We start from the raw sequence: 19,656 nt of genomic DNA on the forward strand, positions 1-19,656 counted from the left end.
GAGCTGGAAGCTGGAAGGTGTCATCCAAGAGATGACCACACAGGGTCCAGGCCACGCATGAGGGTTTCAGAACACAGGGACCCCGTTCAGCTGCATGGATTACATGCAGGGCAGCAGACAGGACTTGGGGCCCCACCCCTGTGCCATCTTTAAACCAGGCCCTCTCAATACACACCAGTGATGCCCCAGAGAGACAGGCTCGACTCCCCAGCTTGTCCCTGAGTGTGCATTTTGCGTGCAGAAGCATGGAGAAGGAGCCACAAGCCAATGACCTGGAGTTGGACCCCAGGACCCCCCCAGGTCACCCTCCAGAGGGTGCTCCAGAGACCCCACCTCCTCCAATCACACCCCCTAGAAACCCCACCTCCTCCAATCACAACCCCTAGCGACCCCACCTCCTCCAATCACAACCCCTAGAGACCTCACCTCCTCCAATCACAACCCCTAGAGACCCCACCTCCTCCAATCACAACCCCTAGAGACCCCACCTCCTCCAATCACACCCCCTAGAGACCCCACCTCCTCCAATCACAACCCCTAGAGACCCCACCTCCTCCAATCACACCCCCTAGAGACCCCACCTCCACCAATCGCAACCCCTACAGTCCTCGTGGCTTAGGGCCTTTTTTCTTCAGTGACACTCAGTGGCCGAGCTAAGTACAGATGGGAAGGTGTTATTGATTTTTAAAAAATATATTTTTATTGATTTCAGAGCGGAAGGGAGAGGGAGAAATAGAAACACCAATGACGAGAATCATTGCCTCCTGCATGCCCCTCTACGGGGGATCGAGGGCATGTGCCCTAACCGGGAATTGAACTCTGACTTCCCGATTCATAGGTTGAAGCTCAACCACTGAGCCATGCCAGCGGGGCCAGAAGGTGTTATTCTTTGTCACCAAATGTGAGCTCTGAGAGGACTTGACCCATAGCCGACTCAGCCTCTTTGGCCCCCATGTGTGACCGATATGAATGCCCAATAAAGACATTGACTTTACACTTGATTCCCGTGGGTGCCAGGGCCCATTGGCACAGGCATCTGCTCTGACAGGCGAGGGTGGCGTCAACCTGGCTACTGGTCCCAGCTCCCTGACCTCAGGCAAGATCCTCTCCCTCCCTTGGACTCGGTGTCGCCGTCAGTAAATGACTGCCTGTTCTCTAAAATGCCGCGCAGCAGCCGGGTCTCTGACTGCCGGTTTAAGAACGGGGTTGGAGCTGGTGGGAAACCATCTTGCGCTCAGCTCTTCTCTTCCTCCTGCAGCCCAGGGCTTAGCTGCGGGCCTAACTCCGTACGCATCTCTCACCCGGGAGCGGGAGCGTTTGTTATTAAAGCCACTTCTCTAGCGAAAGGAGCCGCGGCTGCGTCTGCGGCAGCTCCTCCAGGCGGCCTCTCTCCCCGCAGCTGTCCCCGGTCTACGCGGGGAGGACCTGCGGCCTGTGCGGGAACTTCAACGGCAACAAGGGCGACGACTTCCGCACGCCCGCGGGGCTGGTGGAGCCCCTGGTGGAGGACTTCGGGAACGCGTGGAAGCTGCACGCGGACTGCGCGGACCTGCGGCAGCAGCACAGCGACCCCTGCAAGCTCAACCCGCGCCTGGGTACGTGCGTGAGCCCGCGGAGAGCGAGGTCCCCGCGGAGCCCCGAGATCCCCACGTTCCCACGCGCTCCACGGGGCGGGGCGCCCGGCGCTGGGGAGGGAAGCGCTGGGTTTTTTCCCCACCAGCATTTGATGATCCGCATCTGGATTATTCTTTATTCTTCAAAGCCCCTTTATTGGGCACCCTCCGTGGGCCAGATTCTGGGACAGGAAAGAACAGGACGTAGTTCCCGGCCCTGAACCTTCTCAGTCTGTTGGGGCAGCAGCCACCAAACTGAATTAAATTATCGTCAGATAAATGCACTGGAGGAGCCTTTTGCAGAGTCATCTGCTGGGACATGTCAGCCCGACGCGAAGGTCCCCAGCTTACCCGGCCCCTCGTGGCACTATTTCTCCCTCTGCCAGGAGGTGTGCCCTGGCCATACAGCTTCTTATGAATTTAAGCCGAATGTAATTAGGAAGGATATTGACCAGGGAAGAAAAATCACAGAGCCAAGGGGTGTTTCGGCGGCATGTGCTGCGGAGGGAGAAGCTGGGATGAGGATCGCAGAGTAGGAGGCCACGTTATCCCTGGGGGCGCGGGGCACCCAGGCTGTGGCCGTGCCCTCGCTAAGCCCGGCTCCCCCTCTCTCCCCTCCCCCACAGCCAAGTTCGCGGAGGAGGCGTGCTCTCTCCTGACGTCCCCCAAGTTCGAGGCCTGCCACCACGCCGTGGGCCCGCTGCCCTACCTGCAGAACTGTCACTACGACGTCTGCTCCTGCTCCGACGGCCGGGACTGCCTGTGCAGCGCCGTGGCCAACTACGCCGCTGCCTGTGCCCGGAAAGGGGTGCACGTCGCGTGGCGGGAGCCCAGCTTCTGTGGTGGGTGCCCTCCCTGCCTGCCACCCCCTCCCCGAAACCCAACAGAATCTGCCGCGGATGCCCTCCCTCTCCATGCACATGGCCTTTACTCTGCTCTGTCCACATTCCTGCATTCCGAACCGGGCCCAGGGGCATCTGACAGGCATAGCCTGTGGGAACAGTTCATTTGCAGCCACATTGCATTCCCATCTCCCAGCAGGACACAGGGAGCGGGGGGCGGGGAGGAACTGGCTCACCCATAGGACAGCCTGGCTACTCCCACTGTTTCAGGAGGGCAAGTTGGACCCCTTACCTGGAGGCCTAGAACATTGGTGTTCCTGCCAAGCTGAGATTTCCTGTGGCTGCTGCCACCTAGTGTTGGCTGCATGTATGGCCAGACTGTGGAGTGAGTGGGTCCCTGCATCCCGATGAAGGCAAGGGGACAGGCACGCGCCAATCCTTTGCTCTTAAGTTCAGACGAACCATCGGTGGACTCCTGGACCAAATCTCCGGCATTGTATAAAGCCGTGTGAAGTGGAGTGACATCATTAGAGTCTCACTCTGCCCTGTTAGTTCTGGCAGGAGAGTTGGATCTACCCCATGCTCCGGTCCCCCGAGAGGATGGATTGTGCTCACTTTTTGTTGTTAATGTAGTTGCTCAGGGGATAATTGCTGAGTGCCCAGTGTGGTGAGGAAATGGCAGTGGCATAGAACCTGAATCTTCCTTTTTGAGACACAGATGGGTCTGGTTCCCTACTAGTTTCCTAATACACTGAGTGAAATGATACTTAGGTTACTGCAGGGGCAACCAAGGAAGGCTTTCTGGAGGTGGCATACTAGGTTAGGTTTTTAAAATACTTTTTTTTTTTGGCATAAAAGAGTTGTTTCCATGCTAGAATAGTAGTATGATGCATAGAAGTGAGGAAGGTATTCCAGAAGGATACGGTGTGGTGGATATTGTCATTTTTAGGGCTAGGTCAGCCATGGGCAAACTATGGCCTGTGGGCCGGATCCGGCCCATTTGAAATGAATAAAACTTTAAAAAAAAAGACCGTACCCTTTTATGTAATGATGTTTACTTTGAATTTATATTAGTTCACACAAACAGTCCATCCATGCTTTTGTTCCGGCCCTCCGGTCCAGTTTAAGAACCCATTGTGGCCCTCGAGTCAAAAAGTTTGCCCACCCCTGGGCTAGGTAGATGTGTTTGGAGACAAAAATTTGGTGGTCTTGACAGAAGCAGGAAAATAGGAGCTATGAGGAATGGTGAAAGGACTTAATATCATGTATTTGAAGAGGAGTTTAGGTATGGGGTTTATTGAACCAACTCATGTTTTGAGTCAAAGCAATCCCACAAAAAGGCTGAGGCCTTCTGGCTACTTGCCTGTCACTTGCCAGCATGAGATCTTGAGCCCTTCACTTCCCTGTCCAGACTTTAGGTCCTCATGAGTGTTTGCTGTTTAGAAATTGGGGACAGTAATGAGGGGTAAATGATGTGATGTTTGTGAATCTGCTTTGCTTGTCCAGCAATATTAGAAATGATGCCTGATCAGTGTGCGATAGCATCCGAAGGACTTCCTACTTTAGGACATTCTCCCAGAATGCTGAGGACTTACCTAAATATTCTTTAATCACCTAAGAGAAGCTGTTCTTAGCCTCCATGGATAACAGCTTTCACAGGGACTGAGATTGGATTAGAGAGTTCCCTGACTCCTGAGGCTTTAAGATATGGAAGAGAAATCTGTCTCTATGGGTTTATGTGGAGGTGAACCAGATGGCCTTGGGTTGGTCTTCTGAGCCCAAGGAGGGTGGGCAGGACTCTTGGATTCATCCTGTTTCTCACTTTGTCTTCCTGAGAAAAAACAGCTCCCTAAATCACTGACTCCATCCAGAAGGAGCAGTCACACCAACTGGAGACACTCACGGAGCAAGGACTGATCACATACTAGTAGCTGCTTTGTGGGCTCCTGGAAGGCAGGGACCAAGCTTTACCATCTCTGCATCCCTGAGCCCTTGGCACACAGTGGGAGCACACTGGGACGGAGCTGTGCATTCTTCTGGGGGAAGGAACCATTTAACGCGGCTCCAAGCCAGCTCTAGCGACAGCCCATCAGAGCGTAAAAGCAGCTCTTGGGTCCAGCTGCTCCTTTAATGGGCGAAATGTGCCCTTATCATGGTGGGTTCAATGGACTGAAAGGGACTTCCATCTTTATTGCCCAACACACCCCATCTTCACCCACCCTTGCCCTAATTATTTACCCAATGACCCGACCTCTCTGCTGGTCCAGAGGACAATCTATATGTAATATGGTTACAGAGGCCCCTCCCTCCCCAGCTACCCTCAAATACCAGGCCCAGAGCAGGTGCAGGAGGGGAGGCTGCGGGGCACCTCTGGAGAGGCCCCCCTCATTTCTGAGGTTCAGGGCAGGGCTGTCTTTTACAGCTTCTGTGAAATGCTCCGCCAGTGAGCTTCACAGTAGAAATGGATTCTAATGGAGGGGAAGGATCCTAATGGCCCCAGGAGCAGTGTCCCCAGAGCGAGGGTCTCATTTCTTGGACAACAGCGATTGGCAACAGGGAAGCAGTTTGCTCCCACACCTCCCAGTAAAGAATTGCATCATCGGGGTGCCCATGAGACTGCTGGGAGCACAGAGGGTAGGTTATGTGTCCGCCAGAATCCAGGAGGGCCCGTCTCTCAGGCCCAGACCTTCCTCTGGAACACCCCTCCCACCTGAGCTGGGGCTACGTCTCCAGGATAATCATAACGCAATAACAGCAGGGAACATTTGCCCTGGGCCAGGCATTCCTCTGAACACGTTAGCTCACGTAACTGCCCCAACAATCCAGGTGGGTACTGCCATCATATTCCAGGGAGGAAACTACTCAAAGCCACCTCGCTAACTGATGGCAGAACTGGGGCTTGAACCCAGGAATTTGGGTTACAGAGCCCCCTTTCTTAGCTACTTTGCTGTGCTTCCTTCTGCCTTTTGTCTGCTGTGCTATTTCTATGTGGGAGGCCAGGGAGAGGGAGGCTATGGGCACATGGGTGCTGGCCACTTCGCTGGACTCAGTCTGAGCGTCCCTGCTCTCTGTGACTGGTGTGTCCCCCAAAGCATGGCTCCTAAGGGAGTGTTACCTTTTAGAGCCTAATGATTAGGAGCATGAGCTTTTGGTTCACAGAGAGCTGGGTTCCAATCTTGCCTCTGCTCTGCCTTCGAGGCATGACCCTGACAAGGCACTCAGCTTAAGCGACAGTTTTCTTATCCGTAGAAAGGGGGATATGAGATCTAACTCACTGCAAGAGGTGTGAAAGGCATAAAACTTGTGTAAAGAGCAGGCTGTTCAATAGGTGCTCAAAAAAATTATGGCCATTATGTTATTATCATCATTGGAGAAATGCCCTTGCCCATTAATCCTTGTTCCTTTTAATATTCACAGCTTCACAACCCAGCAGGATCTCTACTGTGTCCCAGGTTTTGAGGATTCAGCGATGACTAGCATGACCCTTCTGGTTATGCAGAGAAAATATGTGTATCCCTAATTATAATAGACATTTGTGAGCATAAAGATACAGTTTTGCTCATAGTGGGAAAGAAAAGCAGTGACCATACAGATATAATTGGGGGGGGGGTCACAGCTGCCAGGGGCCACCCCAAGTCCTTGTCATCTTAATGTTTCCACTGAGCCCTCCTTCCTCTCCCTCTCTCCTAGCGCTGAGCTGCCCACAGGGTCAGGTGTACCTGCAGTGTGGGACCCCCTGCAACATGACCTGCCGCTCCCTCTCTTACCCGGATGAGGAATGCACCGAGCTCTGCCTGGAGGGCTGCTTCTGTCCCCCCGGACTCTACCTGGATGAGAGGGGAGACTGCGTGCCTAAGGCCCAGTGCCCCTGTTACTATGATGGTGAGATCTTCCAGCCCGAAGACATCTTCTCAGACCACCACACCATGTGGTAAGTGCAAGCACCAGCGAAAGAAAAATGGTCCCCCAAGTCCTTCATTTCACAGATGGGTAAGCTGAGGCCTCAGAACGGGAGTGATTTGTCTGCAGTTGCACAGGAAGTCAGAGCAGAGCTGGGACTGCGCCCAGGTCTTCTGACTTTCTTGCTACGTGGGAAACTAGAACTGTGGGCTGGCAATAGGATTCCTTGATTTTTATTGCCAACAATCATGTGTTGGGCCCTTTTCTAGAACATGAAACGCGGGCTTTCCTTGTCCCTCTCCCCTTCAGCCTCTTGTCAGTGGCTCAGGTTGAAACATTTGAACCAGAAGAAAAGACATCACAGAAGTGTTGCCTCAGTGGTGCATTGCTGTCCCGACTGGCTTGTGCACGTTCTTGAAAAATAGCTCTAAATAGTGCCTGCTTCTTGCTGCCCTTCGTCCAGGCCCTCTGTCACGGCCAGTTTCTGCAGGGTTGTCATGGTCACAGAAAAAATTTGTAGCAGAAGCTTTGTTGGGCAAACACTTCCTTGGCACCTGCTCAGTCCCTGGTGCTGGGCTAGAGACGGGACAGCTAAAGATGAACAGACAGTGTGGGCCCCAAGGGAGCTGCCAGTCTACTAGGGAGAACAGTTAAAATGTCCTGACTCTGGAAAATTTCACACAGACATAAAAGAGAGAGAATAGCGTAAGGATCCCTAATGCATTCACCCCAGCTTCAGTGATTATCAGCACTGTCATTCTTAGTTTATCTACTCCCTCCTTCCCTTTGAGGCTGGAGTAGTTTACAGAAAACCCGAGCTATTACCTCATTTCATGTGAAAAAACTTCAGTATGTATTTCTAATAGATAGTACTTATAAAAACCTAACATTAACAATAGTTCCTTGATAACATTTAACATTCAATCCATGTTCACTTTTTTCCTGATTGTCTCAAAATGTCTATTTTTAATTGGTTCATTTGAATCAAGGCTCAAACAAGGTCTGCGTGTTGCATTTGGTATAAAACTTTTCTCATCATTCCAGTGAGATTAACTTGCAGCCCCTCTCAATTTAAGTACCCCCAACAGGCTGTTTACACTTGTATTAAAGCAATTGAGGTCATTAGACTTGATTTCAGTGAAATGTGTTGATTATCCTTCTAGACTGTGACCTCCCCAGGGGTAGAGAACATATGTCAGACCCAGATCCCCAACACCTAATACAGTTCTGGCAAAAAGTAGGTAGAACCAATGTTTTGAGATGAAATAACTAGTACTTGGTAGACTCACCATAACAGAGACAAAAATCTCTACTCCTTCAGAACAGGAAAAGGTTGCTCATGGCGTGGTTCCCCCAGAGTGAGTAATTCAAGGGAGATGGAAGCCACAGTCTTTTATAACCTCATCTTAAGTGACATATGGTATGTCGCTACTGCCATGTACTGTTGGTCACACAGACCAAACTTTGTACAGTGGAGGAGGAGATTACACAGGGGTGTGGCTACCAGGATGTGGGATCATTGGGGACCATTTAGGAGACTAGATGCTAGGAAAATAGATACCCATGTTAGGGGACAGGGCTGGGATTGGAAGATAGAAAAAAAATAAAAAAATAAAAAATCGAGTCCTTTATGCAAAGCCTATGCTGGATGCTGGGGATAAAATGGCGAGCAAGAGCAGTCATGGCTTCTGCATTCTTGGATCTTATGGTCCAAGACAGAGAGAGATGTTAACCAATAAAAACCCAAATATATGTCAAGCTACAGCGTGCTAAGTTCTAGGAAAAGGAGCCCAGAGTGAGTGGGAGGCGAGGAGACAGAGTTGGTGGTTGTAGCCGCTCTTGCAAAGCTGAGCTGTGTTTTTCCTCTGCAGCTACTGTGAGGACGGCTTCATGCACTGCAGCACGAGCGGAGCCCCGGGAAGCCTGTTGCCACAGCACATTGTCCTCAGCGGTCCTCTCGGTCCCCTGTCTCACCGCAGTGAGTACTGGCCCCTGGAAGGGCGCTTCCTCCCGCCACACAGACTTCTCATGCATGGCGAGGGGAGAGGGCTGGGCTGCTGCCCGAGGTGCGTGTCCATTCAGACACAGGTCAGGATCGCCACTATTTCTGTTCGTGTGAGTGACTCTCAGGACTAGACACACCTTTCTTGGTATGTGTGAACCCAAGTTGTTGAGGCAGGACGAATTTTCTTTTGTGACCCGGGAAAGACTGAATTATCTGCAGGTGGGTTCAGTGAGGCCTCTAATTTGCCCATGGTGACCTCAGCCCATGGTGAGCAGCTCTGGGTGAGTCGGTCACCTTGATTGAGGTGAAAACACCTGCCTGCAATGGCCTCCTTTTCCCTAAGGACTTGCTGGCAAGGACACTTCTTTAGAAAGTGTATTTGAAAGAGGAGAGTTTGGACCTGTCTCTCTCAGTTCGAAGGTCCTAATAGTTGCTGCTGTTTAAGGACAAGGCCTGGAAGAGAGAAGGGGCCGGGCCAGCCCTGGTGGGACCATATTCACATTTATGGGTCACCCTTGCTTAGATAGGCCCTCCCAGTAGCCGGGAGAGAATGCCTTTAGCGGTTCTCAACCTGTGGGTCTCGACCCCTTTGGTGGTCGAATGACCCTTTCACAGGGGTCGCCTAAGACCATCCTGTATATCAAAAATTTACATTACGATTCATAACAGTAGCAACATTACAGTTATGAAGTAGCAACGAAAATAATTTTATGGTTGGGTCACAACATGAGGAACTGTATTTAAAGGGCCAGAAGGCTGAGAACCACTGCTTTAGGCAGCTAAATGGGCTATTTTCAACCTCTAGCTTGGCCTCTCCTCTTTCTGCCTCTCACTTTCTTCAAGATGCCCTCTTTCCTTGTGGCCCCGCTCTGTGCCATGTGTTTGTCTGCCAGCTTGCCCTGGGTGAGAAGACTGGCTCCCCCACATGATGGATTGGGAGGCATCTCTCAGTCTGGAGCTGGGTCAAGGTTCCAAGCACTGGGTGGCTCACAAGTTGAAAGAAAAACTTCTGACCTTGTCCTATTCTGTTCAGCCTGCTATAACAAAGCACCACAGCCTGGTGGCTTATAAACAGGAATTTATAGCTGACAGTTCTGGAGGCTGAAAGTCTGAGACCAGGGTGTCAGCATGGTTGGCTGGGGGTCCTCTTCCTGGCTCATAGCTGATGCCTTCTCGCTGTGTCCTCACATGGTGGATGGGGCTAAGGAGTTCTGTGGAGTCTCATAAGGGCACTAATCACATTTGTGAGGGTTCCAGCCTTATGACCTAATCACCTCCCAAAGGCCTCACCTTCTAATATCATCACATTTGGGGGTTAGGATTTCAACATATGGATTTTTGGGGACCCAAACATTCAGCCCATAGTAAACCTGCAGGTCACTGTAGCCTGCCTCTGTCTCCTTCATGCTGTCTTTTATTGAAGCATCTTGGTCACATTCCCCCTTTCCCTTTCATTGTGTCTCTTGGGTCTGTCTTTAACTCTCAGAATCTTCTAATCTAGTCACTGGAAGGGATCATCCTTTTCAAAGTCAGGAAATTCCTAAAATGTTGTGTGACTTGGAAAAGCCATTTAATCTTTTAGGGTTTCAATTTCTCAACAAAAAGTTTCCATATAAAAATAAGGCTAGAGTCCTAGCTGATTTGGCTCTGTGGATAGAGCAGTGTTCGGCACACTGCGGCTCGCGAGCCACATGCAGCTCTTTGGCCCCTTGAGTGTGGCCAGGAAGTTTCAATCGCACTGTACGAGTGCGCCCGCATGTAGTATTTTGTGGAAGAGCCACACTCAAGGGGCCGCAGTTTGCCGACCACTGGGAGAGCATTGGCCTGCAGACTAAAGGGTCCCAGGTTTGATTCCAGTCAAGGCCACTTGCCTGGGTTGCTGGCTCTATTCCAAGTAGGGGAGCATGCAGGAACCAGACAATCAATGATTCTCTCTCATCATTGATGTTCCTCTCTCTCTCTTTCCCTCTCCTTTCCTCTCTGAAATCAATAAAAAATGTTTAAGTAATAAAATCAATAAAACATATTTAAAAAATAAGGCTAGAGATTCTGGCTTCTGTGCCCACAGGAGATTGTAAGTGGTATGTCTAGTAAGATATACATGCTATGAAGTGCATCAGGATTTTTGAAAGAAAGAGGTTGTATCAGTCATCTGCTGTCATTATTTATTCAATCAGCCATTATACCTGCTAATTGTCAGGAAATATGATATATCAATGAACAAAATAAATAAGAAACCCTGTGCTCATGGAGCACATATTCTAGTGGGTGGGGTGGGAAATAAGTAAAATATATGGTATATCAGATGGTGGTCAAGTGGAGAATGGGAAAGCAGGGAGGTCAGCGGGGGTCTTAAGGGATGGAGTGTTGCAAATGTAAATAGAGTTGCTGGGATGGCCAGTGGCTGGACAAAGGGTGACATGTGAGCAAAGGCCCCTTTCAAGTTTTTGTGACGAAGTTAGTGGAAACAATTTTAGTAATGTCCTGTTGGGGCCCATAGAGGTTCCTTTTTAGCACCCAAACCCAGGTCCTTTAAAGCTTGAGTCTGGACATTTCTACCACGCATCCTGGTTCAATGCAACCCGCTATAGCAGGGTGAAGGGAGATGTGGAGTGTGGCCATCAGAGGGATGCTGGGATCCAGAGAGACACCTTCAGTGTAGGCAAAGGTCAGAAGCTCGGTTGAGTAGACGAGGCTGCCATCTGGCCCCACACAAGGAACCCAGCTCAGACTAGACCCACAGGAGGTAGGGCAGCACCCCATCCCAGGAAAGGGCAGCTCTGTGTCTCTGGAATGGAGTGACCGCACCCAGGGGACCACAGGACAGTATAGAAGGTAGGTCTATTCACCCAGTCACTGATGGCCTCTTTGATTTTCCCATCTCCAAGGTAAAAGGAGCTTGTCCTGCCGGCCCCCCATGGTCAAGTTGGTGTGTCCTGCTGACAACCCGCGGGCTGAAGGGCTGGAATGTGCCAAAACCTGCCAGAACTACGACCTGGAGTGCATGAGCACGGGCTGCGTCTCCGGCTGCCTCTGTCCCCCGGGCATGGTGAGCCACCCACTGCTGCCAGGGGTCGGCAGTTGTCCATTTTCCTGTAGGCAGAGAGAGGAAGAGACAAGAGTTAAGCCAGGGTGGGAACCAGGTGGCAGTGGTAATGGGGGCAGGGGTCGGGGAGGTCCCTTGGCTGAGTCAGCCGCCAAGGTCAGGAAGGGAGATGGTAGGAAACTGTCTGGGTTTGATCCTGATGAGATCTGACAAAAATGCTTAGTGCACAGAGGTGCCATGGGAAGCAAAGCAAGAATTTCCAGAAAACTCAAGTGAAAAATAGGCACTTCTACTAGAATTTTCTTAGCCACCAGGAGCCCTTCTTAGTAGGTGTCTTCTTTCTCAGGGTTCACAGTGGTTTGCAGCCACCTGGCTCCTATGTGCCTCCTGATGGTGGCCATGGTCTGAGCATGCCCAAGTCTTCTTAACCTTCTCCCAAGTTTAATCTTAGGCCATTTTGAGTTAAAAATATTATATATGTTATTCTTTTCACACTGAAAACCAGGAGAGATTCTGGATTTTCCCTTTCAAGTGCATCTTGTCTTCTTGCTTTCTTTGACTACAGTTCCTCAGACCCAAAGTGAGTGGTGAGGGGCAGGGGTTGTAGAGGCAAAAATAAGAGGGGGGCAGGGTGGCTCTCATATGGCTACAAAGGGCATAATGATGCCCAAGGCCTTGGCTTAGGGGCAGTGCCCAGGGCCAGGGGAGTTGCCAATATTCCGTGGGAGGCACTAGGACCCATCACCCGTGGCCCTCAGGAAGGCTGCCATTGTGTGTGTGCAGGGCAGATGGTCTATCTCTTCCCTCCAACCAAACCTTTCTCCTCCAAGACAGAGACTAGCTGCCACTCATTCTCCCCTGGACATCCCCCTCTGTCTTAGCCTCTCAAGATTCTGGAACTCTCTCTCCTAATGAGGGAGCTAGAGATTGGCCCTAAACTAGAAGGTCTTGTTTGGTGCCTTGGCAGGACAAGCAGGCTGTTCAAAGAGGTATGTAAGGAGGAGGAGAAATAAGAGAGGGGCAAGAAATAGGAGAGAGGAGTGCAAGCTTCCATGTGCTCCTTTTACCCCGAAGGCCCCTTATTTTGACTGTCCCTTCTCCATACCTAGAGGTGACATTCTCCCACGTCCGAGGCGGCTCAGGCAAGAAAAGGGACATCCTTCAGGAGTTTGCATCAGCATCAGGGACTCTTTTCAATGAGTTTTGTTGTTGTTTTTTTGTCATGAAGGAAAGCATACAGATAGTCTTAAATATTAATAACCACAATGATTGCATGTGGTTAAATATTAATAACCACAATGATTGCATGATTGTCCCAAAGCCCCAGTGGAGAGTGAGACCTCGAGTACAGGATGTGGACGGGCTGTTAGGAGCTCACTGGCATTCCTGAAGCCTCTGGCAGACATCCCGAGGACCGTCTTTGGGGGTCTGTCTCTCACCTCAGCCTCGGGGGCTTGTCAACTAGAAAGCTCGTGGTCTAAGAGATTGGGTTATTTTCACAACTGCTTCATGATGATGCCGACTAACGTGCAAATTATAGAGGCCAGATTCGGCAGAGCAGAAAGGCCTGGGTGATTTATTAAGTGCACAGCGTGTTGGCTGCTGCATAGGACACGTGTTCCTGGACGCAACGCAAAGAAAAAGGATCTGGAAACACCCCATTTGGGCCCATCTGACGGTGCGGACATCTTTCCCAAGGGTGCTTCTCTGTTTGGCCGTCCCTTGTGGAAGGTGGTGAGGCTGTGGCACATTACTGGGGGTTTGGGGGGAGAGGTCAGGAATTCTGTGTTCTGAGGACCTGAAAGGGGGGAGGGAGTAGTTCTTTCCTGTGGGGCAGGTCTACTGAGAGCAGAAAGAGTCCCCGAGTAGGAACAGAGGTCAGAGGGCCACATTCTCAGTCCAGGCTGCATGGCTTTCTGGCTCCTTGCTCTTGGACAATCATCCACTCTTTCTCTGAGTCTCAGTTGCCTGGTCTGTAACATGGACACACTTCCTGTTCTGCCTTCATTACATTTGCTGTGGACCTGAAGGAGTTGTATGTGAAAGAACTTTTAAAACCAGAAAGTGCTGTCAAATCGTAGGAACAGCTTTCATGATTGTTTTCATAAATCACCAAGGGTCAGTCTCAGAGGCTGACCCATCTGCTCCTCTAGTCCATGGGAGAAACACAAAGGGCCCATTTTCTTAAATTTCCAATCTGTTGTGGACCAAAGCTTTTCTAAATATAATAGAATAATCAGAAACAGGAAACAAAAAAAGCAATTACGTACAACCTATGACCCCTTTGATTTTTTTTTAAATATATTTTATTGATTTTTTACAGAGAGGAAGGGAGAGAGACAGAGAGTCAGAAACATCGATGAGAGAGAAACATCAATCAGCCGCCTCCTGCACATCTCCCACTGGGGATATGCCCGCAACCCAGGTACATGCCCTTGACCGGAATCGAACCCGGGACCCTTCAGTCCGCAGGCTGACGCTCCATCCACTGAGCCAAACCGGTTTCGGCAACCCCTTTGATTTTTATTAGCTACACCAGGTGTATATTACTCAGTCAGATTGGCGTGTGATTTTCTAAACACCTCCTCTCCAGTCTGTGCTCATATCATCACAGACCGACACCGGCCTGTGGACCACACTCTGAGCAGTGCTGCTCTTGGTTGAAGATTGCCTTTCAAAGCGTCACTCAATGCTCATTGCAAGGCCAGCAGCACCTGCTGGAGAATGCTGGGGGCAGGGAGAGAGCAGGGCCGGGCACCTGTCTAGAGCAGAGGTTTTCTGGTTCACTCCTCAAGTAGCAGCCTCCATTGGATCCTGCCACTGGTGCGCAGGGCTCCTTGCATGGAACAAGAGGGTGGGCACACTTGTGGTAAGTGGTTGGTGGAGAAGCAGCATAAAAAAGGCATTGAATTGGAACCCCCAAAATTCTAGGTTTGAATCTGGCTCCTGACATTTCGTTAATAGAGTGGCAAGTCACTTAAGATCTTTGTGTCTGATTTCTATCACCTCTAAGATTGGGTTAGAAGGGTTGTTGTGAGGACAGAATATGACAGTGGCAGGCACATGGATGTTGCTTAGTAAGTGGTGGTTTAAGATGGCTATTATAAGAAGTTCATGGAGTAAAGCCATAAGTCATATTAGGAATGGAGATGCCCTAGTAAATTTTCAGACATGGGTAGCAATTTTTTGAAACCCCAATGTCCACATTATGAGGCCACTGGATCAATAAAATGGGGCTGCACTAGAAAATTTTAAAGTCTTTTTCTTTAGTTTCAGAGGTACTTGAGTGAACCACTTGCCTTTAAGTTAGAATTTTACCTGATTCTACCAGGAGGTGGCAGCAAAACACAACCTACTGCCCACTGTTCAGTCCTCATTCCAGCTACAGCTGGAACCCTCTCTAGGAGCATCATCCAGGGGCAGAGTGAGAAGGAACCCCAAACCCAGGATTTCAACCCCTTCCAACACACAGGAGGAGACCAGAGGAAGAGAGGAAGCAGAACCACTCAAGGATACATAGTTGCATGGTGGAAATCCTGGTCTCCTGAGTCCCAGATTGGACCCTTCGGAGGCAGGGCCCGGAGGTGCTGTGGAGGAAGTGTAGTACCACTGCCTGGGAGATGCTCACTTCCCTTTTGAAACCTAGTGGTTGCATTTCCAAACTGGTACCCGTTCTGCTGGTACAAGGATGCCTTTGGCAACTGGGAAGTGTGTTAAATTCCCTGTTTGTTAATTTCTTGGATGCCCAGTTTTCTCACAGGCCCAATATGAAGAGCGGAAAGACCTTGGCACTGTTTTTGGAGATATAGAGCTTGGGCTCAGGGGCCCATCCAGAGTGGGCCTCACACGTGGGCATTGTGAATCCTATGAGATATCATTTTAAAAGGTCCAAGAAAGCCCCCTGCCATCGTAAAAATATCTCCTACACTTCATACAATTTGTCAGCTAATCAGACTTACTAAAATACAATAAGCACAGGTTCATTTTGGTTAACAAGCAAGAGCTTTAAAGAAGCTTACAACCTTATAAATCCTCAGGGAAGTCATTCACACCTTAGTGTGAATTATTTCATCAGCCTTTCCCCCACCCCCCTTCCTAGCGAACATATAATTGAAATCAGCTGCATTGAGCTGGAAGGATTGATGGGGTGGGAGAATGAGTAAAGGACAGTAGGAAGGCAAGAAGGATTTTGAAGAATGAATCATTCTGAGTGTGGTGTTGATGTTTTGGAATGGGGGTAGGGAAGATGGGGCTTTTTTTAGAGAAGAGTAACAGCCCCCAAACCCATTTCTTCCTACTTCACAAGTTTTTGGGGGCGCTGATCAAGACCTGGTGCCATGCTCTCAGTGTGAGTCATTCCTACTGAAGATGTCACGAGTGGAGGAACAATAGTGACGACTATTTCTGCCTGTTTTCTTCTGAAGTCTTTGAAGGGTTATTTGTCAACTTTATCTTATTAACCCTTTGGTGTCCCACAGCGGCAAATACTAGGCAGAAGGGGTTCTCTTCATTTTAGTCATGAAGTTGCATGACTTGCCATGAAATCCGCCTAGGGCCTGCTCTACTAGCCTACCCCGCGTGTCCGGCCAGTTGCCATCCAGACCCCGTTCACCTGTATTGTGCCTTTATTTTTCTATCTCCATGAATTTCTTTAATGCTTCAGGTTGGTGTTACCTGATCTTCTCTCCCACGCTGGGAGCCTCCTGCTGAGGTGGGGCCTGGAAACCTCTCCTCTCCTTTCGAGGTTTGCTTTGTCTCCCCTGCAGCTCGGACGTAGGGATCCATTCCCATGCCTCTGTCATCTTTCTAGCAGTCCACATTCTAAAGGTCCTTACTTTCATTAAAATATAGTTAACATGCAATATTATATTCATTTCAGGCATACAACCTAGTTATCCAACTTTCATACGCCTAACGAAGTGATCACCATGATCAATCTAGTAACCACCGGACACTGTACAAAGTTATTGCGATATTATTGACTATATTCTCTATGCTGTACATTACAACCCCAATGATTTATTTATTTTATAACTGGAAATTTTTGCCTCTGATTTATCTCCCCCCCCCCGCCTTTTTTTTTTTCTTTTCCTTAACCCCTTCCCCTCTGGCAACAATTTGTTCTCTGCATCTATGAGTCTGTTTCTGTTCTGTTCTATTTGTTCTGTTTTTTAGATTCCACATATAAGTGAAATCATACAGTCCTATTTTAATATTGTAATCCACCAGTTAGTAATCTCCTTTTACTAAAATAAGTCGGGCAGAGAGGAGCACAGACGGAGCTGGCAGCGTAATCTCACGGCCAAGCTGGGATTTGAGCTTTATGTTCACTGGAGAAGGGCTGGGCTGCCCGGGACTCAGCCCTGGGCCAGCAGAGGGCTACCTGGGCCATGGTGTGCAGAACGTTTTTGTCAATGGGCTGCCTATCTTGAAGAGAGGTAAAAACATACAATACTCAGACGAAGAGGCCTGGGAGCCCTCTACCCAGCCTGCTGTAGGCGATGGGACAGCATGTGCTCTGCGAGGTGGGGTGAGGGCTGTTTCCCGGAATCCACCCCGATGCATCCTGCAACACTTTTGTCTCAGGGAATGCTTCTGATATGAGGCTTGTTTTCTGGTCTCCATTAGCTGTAAGAGTGTTCCATGTTCCCCAGTAGATGCATTATTTATGTTATTTTTAGAGTAGCCACTAGGTGGCAGGCCCCAGCCTAACAGAGCGGGCAAAGCTTGGGAGGATGTGGGACTGACCCCTAATTGTGACAGCCTTTGAAGCCTGAAGACAGATTTTTAAATCCCCTCCCGATCCTACCAAGCTGCCATCTTTCCTATTAGGTGCCTAAGCTCATTATCTTCCAAGAACAGTAGCCCTAGGAGGTAAAAGCTACCAAGAATGTGGTTGATCGACACCTTCCTCACTCTCTGCAACTCCATTCTACCCTTTACTTGGGCTCTAAGGACTCAGGAAAACAACTGAGGCTGAGGAAGGTGATGGGGAAGGTGAAGGAGGTCATTTTTCCCATCCTTTCCAGCCCCCCCCCTCCAGCCCCCCCCCCCCCCCCCACACACACAATTTTAACCTCTGCTCCTTGACCTGAAAGTCCCTTTGTCCAGCCCAAGAACACCTGTTCTCAGGGCTTCGTCTTGTTTCATGCCCTGGGAACTCAAGCTTGTCTGGGGAGTGACCGGGTCACACAGGTCCTGAGCCATCCTAGGATCTTCTCAACCCTCTGGTTCCTCTAGAACCAAACATGGTCCCTTCACTGGGGGGCGACCAGGCTGTTTTAGATCACTTGGCAGTAGCCACACCAGAGCAACACCCAGGGCTGCCTCCTGCAGGGGGGACAGCAGCAGATCTACATGTTGGGGTCAGAGTGGGTTTGGCCAGCTCTTCCTGAGCCCGCTGGGGCCAGTAGCTCTTAGTCTTTCTTCCCTACTCCTACCGATGAGAGGAGCATAGCATGCTCATGTTGTAACCTCTGTGTTGGGGGGAGGGCAGGAAAGTGGAGCATCTCTGTGTGTGTGTGTGGGGTGTGTGTGTGTGTGTGTGTGTGTGTCAGGATCTCAAGGACTGGGTAAGGAGGGCACATGTGCGGCCTGAGCTAGTTCCTAGACTCTGGTTTTGGTGCATTAATAATTCATTCATTAATTTTATTAAGTATATTGTCCATTGTCTTCAATTATAAACATAGTATTTGCTCATTAAAGAACATTTGGAAAAAAATATTTAAAACCAACAAAAATAAAATAAAATTCCCCTCCCCTAGCCCACCATCTGGAGGCAACTTCTATATTTCCTTTAAGTCTTATTTTTGAAATATATATATATATATATATATATATATATATATATATATATATATTCATAATTGGGACCATATGTATATACAGGTTTTTTTCTCCCCTGTTTTAAATATTAACAGCATAAGTATTCCTCACATCTTTTAAGATTCTCCCAAAGGCCCATTCTAATAGCTCCATGGACACCATCACCCGGTGAGTCCTTAATGGATTTAATCACTTTTCTATTGTTGAATACTTGGTTGCTACAATTTTTTTTTTCCCAATGGTAAATAATTCTGTGTTAACCTCTGACCGCGACTCTTTTACATTCGGAGAAATCATCTGCATGGAAGTTTGGGGGCTAAGAATATGTGCATCTCAAAGTTTTCTGACACATGTTATCGAAGAGTCTTCGTTCAGGTTCCCGGTGACTGTGCCCCCATCAGGGTCTGAAGCAGAGGGCAGTCAGAGAGTCTTCAGCTGAGCTAGGGAGTATCCGTGTAGCTGGGTGCCTGTGTCCCCCAAGCCCAGCCCTGCCTGGGCGTGGGCTCCAGGGCCTGACCTCTGGCTGAGGCTGCCTCCCCAGCAGAGCTCTGGGCCACTCGCTGTGGCCCCCAAGACTCTTGGGTCGCTTTCCCTTAGGTCCGGCATGAAAATAGATGCGTGGCCCTGGAAAGGTGTCCCTGCTTCCACCAGGGCAAGGAGTATGCTCCTGGAGAGACGGTGAAGATCAACTGCAACACTTGGTGAGGCCCTGGGAGAGGCTTTTGCGGGGACTGAGCCATTGCGGGGGGAGTCAGCAGAGGTGGGGATGAAGGTCAAGATGCTGGGGGGTGGGGGGGGGCAGACCTCGCCAAGGTTGACCCTTGCCTCCAGCATCTGAGGGAATGTGGTTACTTTTTCCTTTTTTGAGCCTCTGTGTCTCTGTCTGTAAAATGGGGAGAGTCTTTATCACCACCTGTGCTCACCTGCATGGACACTCTTCTAGAGGTTAGTGTTTCCGTTCAGAGAGATGGGGCCTGGAGAAGATGAGGACCTTGCCCCCTATCAGTCATTGTACATGTGACCAAGTCACCAAAGGGCGTGGGGTTGGAGGTCCCTTCTCTGGCCTTCTATTGCCCCCTAAGCATATTGCCCGTGAGTGTGCTTATAGTGACACCATCTGAAAAGGCACCTGGTGAGAGTGGCTGGCTTCTCTTCTCCCTTCTGCTTGGCCATCCTTCACATAACCCTCTGCCCTGCTCATTTACCGTGTCTCTGACTTTGGGGCTGTGCACGGCTTTACGGAGAGGCCCATGTGGGCAGAGGCAGGAAGGCGCTTAGCTGTCTGGGGCCTGAGGTCTGAGCTCACCGCCTCTGACGCACAGTGGCTCCTCATGTCAGCTCCGGTTACCCGGCGGTGGGAGGCGGTGTTGTGGCAGTCGGGAAGTCGCTGTAGATTTAACCATATAACTGTGCACACAAAACCTC

General features: G+C 49.9%; 1 protein-coding gene across 1 annotated transcript in view; it reads left to right on the forward strand.

Moving 5' to 3' along the window:
• Nucleotides 1–19,656, forward strand: part of VWF (von Willebrand factor) — a 121,439-nt gene that overhangs the window by 47,153 nt on the left and 54,630 nt on the right. Inside the window, exons 14-19 of the mRNA XM_081084446.1 lie at nt 1,400–1,595; nt 2,240–2,455; nt 6,146–6,386; nt 8,227–8,333; nt 11,249–11,409; nt 18,829–18,932. Coding sequence (XP_080940572.1) covers nt 1,400–1,595; nt 2,240–2,455; nt 6,146–6,386; nt 8,227–8,333; nt 11,249–11,409; nt 18,829–18,932 — 1,025 coding nt within the window. The remainder of the gene's footprint in view (nt 1–1,399; nt 1,596–2,239; nt 2,456–6,145; nt 6,387–8,226; nt 8,334–11,248; nt 11,410–18,828; nt 18,933–19,656) is intronic.

The sequence above is a fragment of the Myotis nattereri genome, assembly GCF_964212035.1.
Source record: "Myotis nattereri genome assembly, chromosome: 2".
Taxonomy (NCBI): domain Eukaryota; kingdom Metazoa; phylum Chordata; class Mammalia; order Chiroptera; family Vespertilionidae; genus Myotis; species Myotis nattereri.